At 34.6% G+C, this 9,481-nt stretch overlaps 1 protein-coding gene and 1 long non-coding RNA gene across 6 annotated transcripts; one reads left to right on the top strand and one right to left on the bottom strand.

The window, feature by feature from the left end:
* Positions 1-587: 587 nt before the first annotated feature.
* LOC113352982 lies at positions 588-3,456 on the bottom strand. 5 transcript variants are annotated; one of them, XR_003361014.1, is made up of 7 exons: positions 3,441-3,456; positions 2,749-3,339; positions 2,557-2,652; positions 2,396-2,478; positions 1,695-1,763; positions 1,311-1,381; positions 588-992 (listed from the first exon to the last, which is right to left on the bottom strand). It is a non-coding gene; the product is annotated as an uncharacterized LOC113352982 (long non-coding RNA). The 5 variants fall into 5 exon arrangements; XR_003361012.1 differs by lacking the exon at positions 2,557-2,652 and having other exon boundaries at positions 3,271-3,339; XR_003361013.1 differs by lacking the exon at positions 3,441-3,456 and having other exon boundaries at positions 2,749-3,434.
* A 2,141-nt stretch (positions 3,457-5,597) lies between these two features.
* Positions 5,598-8,691, top strand: LOC113346968 (30S ribosomal protein S1, chloroplastic). Its single transcript, XM_026590529.1, has 7 exons — positions 5,598-5,994; positions 6,568-6,843; positions 6,962-7,042; positions 7,130-7,411; positions 7,506-7,616; positions 7,952-8,038; positions 8,393-8,691. The coding sequence occupies exons 1-7, from the start codon at positions 5,707-5,709 to the stop codon at positions 8,495-8,497; spliced, it is 1,230 nt and encodes a 409-aa protein (XP_026446314.1). The 5' UTR covers positions 5,598-5,706; the 3' UTR covers positions 8,498-8,691.
* Positions 8,692-9,481: the final 790 nt, after the last annotated feature.

The raw sequence follows: 9,481 nt of genomic DNA, 5'->3' as shown, positions 1-9,481 counted from the left end.
TGGATGCTGAAGTATAAAAAATCTAATCAGCTGCATATCCATCAGCCCGTTTGTCACTTTCCTTGCACGACTTACGATCCCGTTGGGCAAGCGGAGGAGGACTAAGATTTGTTGGAGTAAGCAGGAGAAGTAAGTTTTGTTTTCGAGGCTTAGAGGAAGAGAAGTATCAAGTATGTCTGGGGACATTATAGCTCTTTTTTAGGGATAAGACGCTTGGATGTTACCTTATTCTCCCCAATTAAGTCCTCAAGAGTATCATACAATATAATATTAGAGTGATGATACACACCGAAGGTGTGTACCACGATCTGCACCGCAAACAAATTCAAGGGATGTTAGGGCAGCCCTAGGGGGGATTTGTAGGGGGTGGGGCCAAAGGTGGGGACATTTTTTTTTTCTCTCTCACACGGTGCAGCCGCGGGATTTCCTCCACGGTACACCAATCATTTTCGATAATATTAAGTCTGCAGCATTGTTATATATGCCATATCACCTATATATTTCTTCTTCAAATCGATTGGGATTCGAGTGCAACCCTTACAACTATTGGTATTTGATACGAATGCAGATAAGCCAAGAACTTATAATGCAGTCGACAAACATGAAAGAGTTTATATCAGTGAACTGACTAAAGCCTAGGACAAACCAAAGAAACTCAACCTATAATGTAACTGTGATGAACTCCTACACCATATCACTTATTAGACCCCTTTGTCGAACCCTTGGATGCCACCCCATACGAATTCAGGGTCTTTCATAAAAACAAAGAACCTAAATTAACCTTTACGCAAAAGAAACGATTTATTCGAACCAAACCAACAACATAAAAACACGCATTTGTTATCTACTTGAAAGTCAAAATTTCCTTCATCTAATATAACCCAAAAAAGTTTTCACAAATCTATCTATTTGCAACACTCTCCTTTTGTTTCTTGATCTTAAAAACCTTCTTGACAATCTCCTGCTCCTAAACCAAGAAAACACAGATAATCCTACAAATAACAAAGAAATTTTTAGTTAACAACATTCATTCAAGTTACCGAAAATCTGCAATGGTCTCATATATGACAATCTTCTTGACATATATTGTTGATTTAAAAATATTCAAATTGATTGCGTTTCTCATATGATCATAAAACCTAAAAAAAATAGTGTGATGGTATATGTGACAGCTTAATCTAAGCTAGCCTAAGCGGTTATTCCGTTTATGAAGTACAGTTAGCATTTCTTGCAAGAATGTATTTGCGATTTTAAGGTGCAACATCGATTGCATATAATTAAGTAGATTCAAAGATTCAAAAGAGATATACCAAATCCTTGCGGATATTTATCAGGATTCCCATAAGTACTTTCGAGCTTCCCATGAAAAGCTTGAGCATACCTGCAAAAAAAATGCATATTAGTAATCAACCAACAATAAGAACAAGAAAAAACACGACCAATACCGTAGATGAAAATCTTTTGAGCGTACTTGCAAAACAAAAACAAAAACTACGACCAATACCGAAGAACAAAAAAGCAATGTGCAATATTTTGTCCAATTTTAAGGTGCAACGTCAAACTTGCAAACAGAAAAGAGCTCGCGTTATCACCCACGGTGCCAAATTTTAAAATCAACTTATATTGGGTAATATTTAATCAACTTGCATATAAGAAGATTCAAAAATTCCAAAGAGATATACCAAATCCTTTACCTCTTGCGGAAATTGATCAGGATTCCCATAAACACTTTCGAGTTTCCCATGAAACACTTTTGAACGTACCTGGAAAACAAAAAACAAACGCAAATCATTGATCAACAAATAATAATAAAAAAAAAACTCGAACAATACCATAAAAGAAAAAGCGACGTGCAAATAATGTCTTGTCCTATTCTTGAGTGCTTTATATAGAGCAAAGCCTGCAAAATTCATTAACTTAGTTTTGAAAATAATATAATAAATTTCTTATAGTTTTTAATATATTTTTTTATAGCAGCATATTTTTCGATAACTATGTTATTTATTGCAATATTTTGTCTAATTAATCCCTTATTTAACGATCCAAAAAATATATTTTGTACAAAAAATGTTAAATATCTATTTTCACGTCCAGGAATATAATTAATATTTTTTATTTTATTTTTTGTGTTTGCTTTTGTACACAATTGAGATATATTGAGCATTTTCTACACATTTAAGAATGAGAATCTTTTTTTTATGGAATGAAAAATAATATTGAAACTCATTCATCATTTTGTATCTCATTCATCCTTGAATTGCTTCGATCACATATCACAAAAGTGAAGCAGCATGGACAAAATCATAGGCGCAAAATCATAAAAGGGAAAAAATCATAGGAACGGTAGAAATAAAAATATGAAACAAAGATAACCATAGAAAAAGATGCTCATTACCTCACCTATACACTCGTACGAAAGTAAACTTCCGATTTAATTTTATTTTTTCAATATTGACTATGAGGAACGATTACGATCAACTGCAAAACAAAACCAAATATAAATTAAAAGGAACAAAAATACTAAACAATAAAAGGAATAAAGGAAAAAAAAACTACGGTTGCGTAATAGAAGATGTTTAAGGAAAAACTATGAACTATGAAAGATAAAAGTTCATCGTTTCGTCCTTCGCTGCGAGGATATATCACCATCATCTGCAAAAAAAAAAATCAATTTCCAAAATGAAAAACCAAAAAACAATAAAATTATAGGAGAAGAAAAAAACAATAGGGTAAATGATAAGAGTTTACCTTTGTGCGAGTGCTTTATATAGAATTCGACCAAGCCCGGAAATTCCATAAATAGAAGACGATTTATTGGAAATAATATCAATTTATGGTAGCCATATTTATCTTCTGAAGAAGGCAAAAACTAAATCTTGGAAATAATATCGATTGATATTCGTAAATTTCTTACCATAATCTGGTTGAAAAGAAACCGCATCATGCATTAATGAGGAAAAAAAATATTATGAATTGGGAAAAAAAATAGAATAAGTCGTGTTACTGTTGAAGGCAGCAAATGCAGGAAACAAACAAAAAAAATTAAGAATTAGGAAAAGAAAAATAAAGTATGTCATGCTACTGATGAAGGCAGTAAATGATGAATCCAAAAATTAGAAAAAGCAAGAATTTTGATTGCCAGTGTAAAAATAAACAGAAAGTTGATCTGGTTTCAGGTACACATATTATTCTCCCCAAATTCTTTTTCCCATAGAAAACTAAAAATGCTCAAAACACAGATTCTAAGAAAAAAAATATCAAACTCATCACCTCATCATTACACGACATCATTGAATGCTGATTTATCGCCACTAAAGCAAAGAGATTCACAACCAACATCTGCAAATCAAAAACCAAACATCATCAAAAAGATCCGATATTCATTATTATTATTAACAATAATAAAAAAAATGAATAAGAAAAAAGCAATAAGAAAAAACCTTCGCGGAAAAAAACTCACCACGTGATCCCAACCTTACAGAGCACTTTATATAGATAGCATGAGCATGAAATTTCCAGGAAAACAAAACCTCAAAATAGGTAAAACAATATTTAATTTAAGAAATAAAATCGTGATAGGTATCAAAATCTCTTTAAATTTTGGACATATATATTATATCCATATCATCGTAATCAGTGGTTGGAAACATATTAGTATACAAAATTCGTGGCATATCAAGACATAACAAAAATAACAATTCACCTTATTTAATCTTTCTTTTTTTAATTTATTTTATATCTATTTTTTTTTTAATTATGGTATAAACAAAATTTAAAAAAAAGTAACGTGTAAATGACGTTAACTAATTCAACAATATTGCTCGTTTTTTTTATGATTGTTTTGTACGAGCTTAGCCCGTTATTTTTTTTGTTTGTTTGCTCGATTATTTATATACTAATCAATATTTGTTCCTATTATTTTGTTTCAAATTCTAACGATTGTGCAATTTTTTTTGTTGTCAAACAGGATTAACAATAAAGTTATTTGCAAGAGAGACACATTCTCTGATCGAAAGGTTAGTATCCACAATCAATTTATTCATTTTTTTAAGTTTCTCATTATCGGAAGTCTCAACGGGGATAATTGATTTTAATTGATAGAACGAAATTGTAATTAGGAAAAGAGAAATTCGAAGGATTGTAACAAGACATTGAACATTGGATATATTTTTCATAATTTTTTTTAATGTTATAATCGATGATGCGGTTGATTGCGTGATTATTTTCGTGATTGATACATGATTAGTTTAGTTTTTGGGTGAAACCGTGAATGCATGACTTAATTATTTTTGTTAATATTTTATTTTTTGAGATAAACTTTTATTGCAACAAAATATATGTTTACAAAAAAAATCCATGGAATCTTTTTGCACTTTTCCTTATGGTACACGTCAAATAAACTTCCTTTTTAAAAATTCGGTGGAGGCCAGAATCAACCAGAAGCTCCGATTAACCACGTCGCTCGAAAAAATTCTGTTTTTATATAAAGAATTGTACTCTTTTTCTTTAGTTCGGATTTTGTCCCTCAGGGGTTTTCCTGACGAAGTTTTAACGAGGCAATTAACTTAGACTCGTCGATCTTTGAAGATCGTATTGCATGTGATGAACAACATGTAAAATACGAGACAACATGTGAAGTACTACATGTGAAGAGCTGTACCAAGGTATTGTCCCACTGGGTTTTTCCTTGTTAAAGTTTTAATGGAGCAATTGTTTTAGACACAATAGTCATCAAGAAGAGAACTACATTTGAAGACATACATCTGAAGTACTGCATATGAAGTTCTATTGAACCGCACAAGAGGGAGTGTTGTAGGTCTTTATCCCATGGATGTGCGGCCCAATATAGTAGCTATGGCTTTATTTCTATTGTATATAAAGGACTGTATCCATGTAACGTAGACTACCTCTAATGAATGAAATCTCTTTCTCTTGGTGTCTCTTTATCTTTCCCATCCACTGCAACAGTTAAAAAGTAGTAAAATAATCAGGGATTGTACTTGGCGTGAATCCAAATGTCGCGGGCGTTAATGAAAAAGTCGGTGGCGTTTTTGGCATGGTTTCGCGCGTTGGTTCTTCCAATGCCAGCATTGGTAGCAAGGACGCCCGTCTTTACCACAGACGCGCGCTGGATGTTCCGACTCAATGTTCAAAGAAACAGATTTGTTGATTTGAACATTTATTTTTCATGTTTGTTCATTCCGTAGTGGGAGCAAAATGAACAAACTCCAAGTTTGTTCAATCCATAGGAATTGCTGTTATCCTATCTTTCTTCTTAGGTGAAATGTGTGAAATATATTTGGTATAAAAAATATAGGTATAAAATTCGATACTGGAATTGCACCGAGATTTAGAACAGAAATCTCCTCAGATATAGGATTTTACCAGTGTCTCGGTCATCTGAAATCCGAAATTAACCGCATTGCGACCCCGTAGTAACTAGAAAATTTCCCAGCATGGTTGTAAGATCATGCACCATAGATAGTTTACCCGTTTTATCAAAACTTATTTTCACAGGAAAACCCATTAATCTAGACCGTTGATTTTCAAAAGGTTGGATGCTTAAAGTGGGACTCATTTCTGCATCTCTCATCTTATCTGAACTCCAATAAGATTTAATCCTTCAGAGGATTTTTGAGAGAAGTAGAGAAAGAAAAAATAAAAGAGGAAAAACAGAGTCGTTTCTGGTTCAAATTAGGTCTAAAGATGGCGTCTTTAGCTCAACAATTCTCAGGATTAAGATGCCCACCACTTTCTTCTTCTCATCTAACAAAACCCTTTTCTTCAAAACCCCAGAAAACCACCTTTTCACCTATAGTTTCAGCAGCTGTCATTTCCAATGCACAAACTAAAGAAAGACATAGACTTAAAGAAATCTTTGAAGATGCTTATGAAAGATGTAGAACTACTCCAATGCAAGGTGTTGGTTTTACTGTTGATGATTTTCATGCTGCTCTTGAAAAGTATGATTATAATTCTGAGATTGGTACCAGGGTAAGAAACAAACTAAGTTCTCGCCTTTCTCATAATCATTTAAAAGGGCACATAATATGTTTGGTAAAATGCTCGTTTGGTTAGCTAGTACATGTGAATTTCGACAGCTAGTTCTTTTTTGAAAATGAGGTTTCTTCATGTGAATTGGAATGCCCATGTCATCCAATTCTCCTATCTCGAAGTCAGATTAGAATTAAGGGTAGCCAAGAATATGGTTTGTCAGGAACTGCTGTTATGCTCGTGGGCTGTTGTTGTTGTTGTTAAAAATGGCTCCCCAGCTTGAAGTTAGTGTAGATGATATTGTTGAGTAATTGTGTAGAGCTGAACTGGTGACTGTAATTTGATGTTATTGATTAAACAACAAATGACTGATATTGTGTTCGTAGTTTGGGTTTACTCTTTTTGTTGGTTGTTATCAGTTAGTTAGTTGAGGTGTGTGGTCACAAATTGGTAACTTGTTGCACATATTTTATCTTATGGACTATCCATCTCATGTTAAACAGTACATACTATGCAGAATAGGTCATGCTAAGGAGCCACTGTCTTAAATTGCTTATGTGCATATTATTTCAGGTTAAAGGAACTGTGTTCTGTACAGACAACAACGGAGCATTAGTTGACATCACGGCCAAATCTTCAGCCTATTTACCAATCCAAGAGGCATGTATTCACAAAATAAAGCATGTAGAAGAAGCAGGAATAGTTGCAGGCCTACGTGAAGAGTTTGTGATTATTGGAGAGAACCAAGCTGATGATAGCTTGATCTTGAGTTTGCGTTCAATCCAATTTGACCTCGCATGGGAACGGTGTAGACAACTTCAGGCAGAGGATGTCGTCCTCAAGGGTAAGGTGGGAATATTGGATACAATATTATTCTTTCAGTTTGAATGTTTTTATCATACAGTATAAAAGTGTTTAGCAAAGAGAACATTGAATTTATAGTAATGTTTCTTGAATTTCTGCACAGGTTGTTGGTGGAAACAAAGGTGGTGTGGTGGCAATTGTCGAAGGCCTTCGTGGTTTTATTCCATTCTCACAAATATCTTCAGTTAGTTCTTAAACCTGCTTATTCCTTGTTAATCATTCATCCATAAGTTTCTTGTATCTTTAATAAAGTTTGCATGTGCCCTACCAGAAATCAACCGCGGAAGATCTCATTGATAAGGAGCTTCCTCTGAAATTTGTGGAAGTTGATGAGGAGCAGTCTAGACTTGTCCTCAGTAATCGCAAGGCCATGGCAGACAGCCAGGCACAGCTTGGTATTGGATCAGTTGTCACTGGAACAGTACAGAGTCTTAAGCCATATGGTGCTTTCATCGACATTGGTGGAATCAATGGTCTTCTTCATGTTAGTCAAATTAGTCATGATCGTGTCTCGGATATTGCAACAGTTCTTCAACCCGGTGACACTCTAAAGGTAATTCAGTTAGGCATCTTACAACTTATAGGCATAACTTATTGGGTTTAGTGCCCAAGTTACTTATATTTGATTTGTTTCTTTCAAATAAAAGGTGATGATATTGAGCCACGACCGTGAGAGAGGCCGAGTCAGTCTATCCACCAAAAAGCTAGAGCCTACTCCAGGAGATATGATCCGTAACCCCAAGCTTGTTTTCGAGAAGGTAAGCACCTCTCTTTTTCCTCCTTTCTCCTTTGATGTATATTTGTTTCAACAATGCTCCTGTTTTATATAGTAAGCGGTATACTTATCTAGCAGATTACGCTGACCAGATAAACTTATTTGCGTTGTATTTTGTTTGTCACTGCTTTCTTCTATCTATAAGTATTTGTTGCTAAGTATATATTTGTATCCTTGTTCTTTTTAGTTGGAAGTCTTTTATTCGAATGTGAATTTTTTTGAGATACATTAACCTTTTCTCTTCAAAAAAAAAACAACCAAAGTACACTATTTGAATCCAGCTGGAATAACTCTTTTTTTTTTTATTTGTTTAAACAGGCTGAAGAAATGGCTCAGACATTCAGGCAGAGAATAGCTCAAGCAGAAGCTATGGCCCGTGCGGACATGCTGAGATTCCAACCCGAGGTACTTTTTCAAATTCTGTGTTTCATATAATCTTCCTTTTCACCACATCGGATGGGGTTACCACTAGCTTTGAATTCTTTAAATTAACATTTGAGACTCATACCTAAAGTATCTTAAGCATCGAGTGTTACATCTTACTATCTCAGGTATAATCACTTATTTTTTCCAATAAGTCTTAAGGAAGGTGTCGGAATAAAGGAAACAGTTTTACATATTTCCTCTTTACTGCCAGATAATGAACGAATTAGACTTCCATTGCTCTTTTATGTCACAAACCGGTGAATCAAGTTCCTTACGTATATGTAGTCAAACTAATTGATGCAAATATTTTTGTTTCTCTCCTCTTTGTTGCAGAGTGGATTGACTCTAAGCTCAGACGGCATCTTAGGTCCCCTGACGCCAGACTTGCCTGCTGAAGGTCTAGATTTGAGCGACATTCCTGCAGCTGATGATGCATAGAAACCAATAAGTATGAATTAAATCTGTCTTGACGTTTCTTCTCATCACCATTTTTAGGCAATGTAAGATGGGTCTATAGGTTGTTCAAAGTGTTGACTTTTGTATTTATCTTGATAGTTCAAAGTGTACTTCTTTAAGCGATAATCATTGAAAAGAAAAAATGGAGAAGGTAAAAGATAAAAATATCCAATGTATTCTTTCCTTTGTTTACAACTTTCTCGAGCTCCCCGAAGACAGCAGGTAATGCACAGAAAAGAACGGTTGCGTTCGCTGTTTCTTTTTCTGCGGAAGCTAAACCAAAAAATAACGTCAACTCAGAAGCTGACTACAAGAATGCACAGCTTAGAATCTTGCCAAAGTGCATTTCTCAGAGCCTTGAAAAAAACCCAGTAAAATAGCTTCTGGAACATGTTAAACGTTTTGTTATTTATTGCTACTCTGATTGCTTGCGTAGCTTAGAATATTGCCGAAGTGCATATCTCAGAGCCTTGAAGAAACCCCAGTAAAGACCTTCTGGAATCTGGAACATATTAAATGTTTTGCTATTCATTGCTACACTGACCAGCTTTCTTCGTGATAAGCGCATCATCCAAGAACCAGTACTCTTTTAGAGCACGACGGAATTATACGTATATAATCACGTACAAGAAATTCGAATGTGGCAATGTTATATTCCCTCTTGGTGCGTCACTTTTTTTTTATAGTCTTCGACTCTTTGGAGCAGAGAGCCATGGATTGCCACTTGGGCCGAACTTTGGTTGAAACGAACTCTTGGTGCATAAGGAGGCTTCATGTGGTAGTTGTTTTTTTTTGTTCTTTAAATTAGTGACTTACTGACTTGTCGTACCCATTATCTTTCTTTATGGTTTGTAAACGTAACCTCGTTATTAGCTTAGGATCTGATCTGATCTGATCGATATTGCTAAGGGTGAGTCGGAGTTGTGTAGTGAAACTGCTGCCTTATGAAGGAGTTATGCTCGTATC

Source organism: Papaver somniferum, chromosome 2 (genome assembly GCF_003573695.1).
Source record: "Papaver somniferum cultivar HN1 chromosome 2, ASM357369v1, whole genome shotgun sequence".
NCBI lineage: Eukaryota > Viridiplantae > Streptophyta > Magnoliopsida > Ranunculales > Papaveraceae > Papaver > Papaver somniferum.
This window is presented reverse-complemented; position numbering and strand designations above follow the sequence as displayed.

Excerpts from the sequence above, each read along its gene's own strand:
- LOC113346968 (XM_026590529.1), top strand. The coding sequence starts at position 5,707 with ATGGCGTCTTTAGCTCAACAATTCTCAGGATTAAGATGCCCACCACTT. Across the intron at positions 5,995-6,567 it reads ATTCTGAGATTGGTACCAGG|GTTAAAGGAACTGTGTTCTG; the intron begins GTAAGAAACAAA and ends ATATTATTTCAG. Across the intron at positions 8,039-8,392 it reads TGCTGAGATTCCAACCCGAG|AGTGGATTGACTCTAAGCTC; the intron begins GTACTTTTTCAA and ends TCTTTGTTGCAG.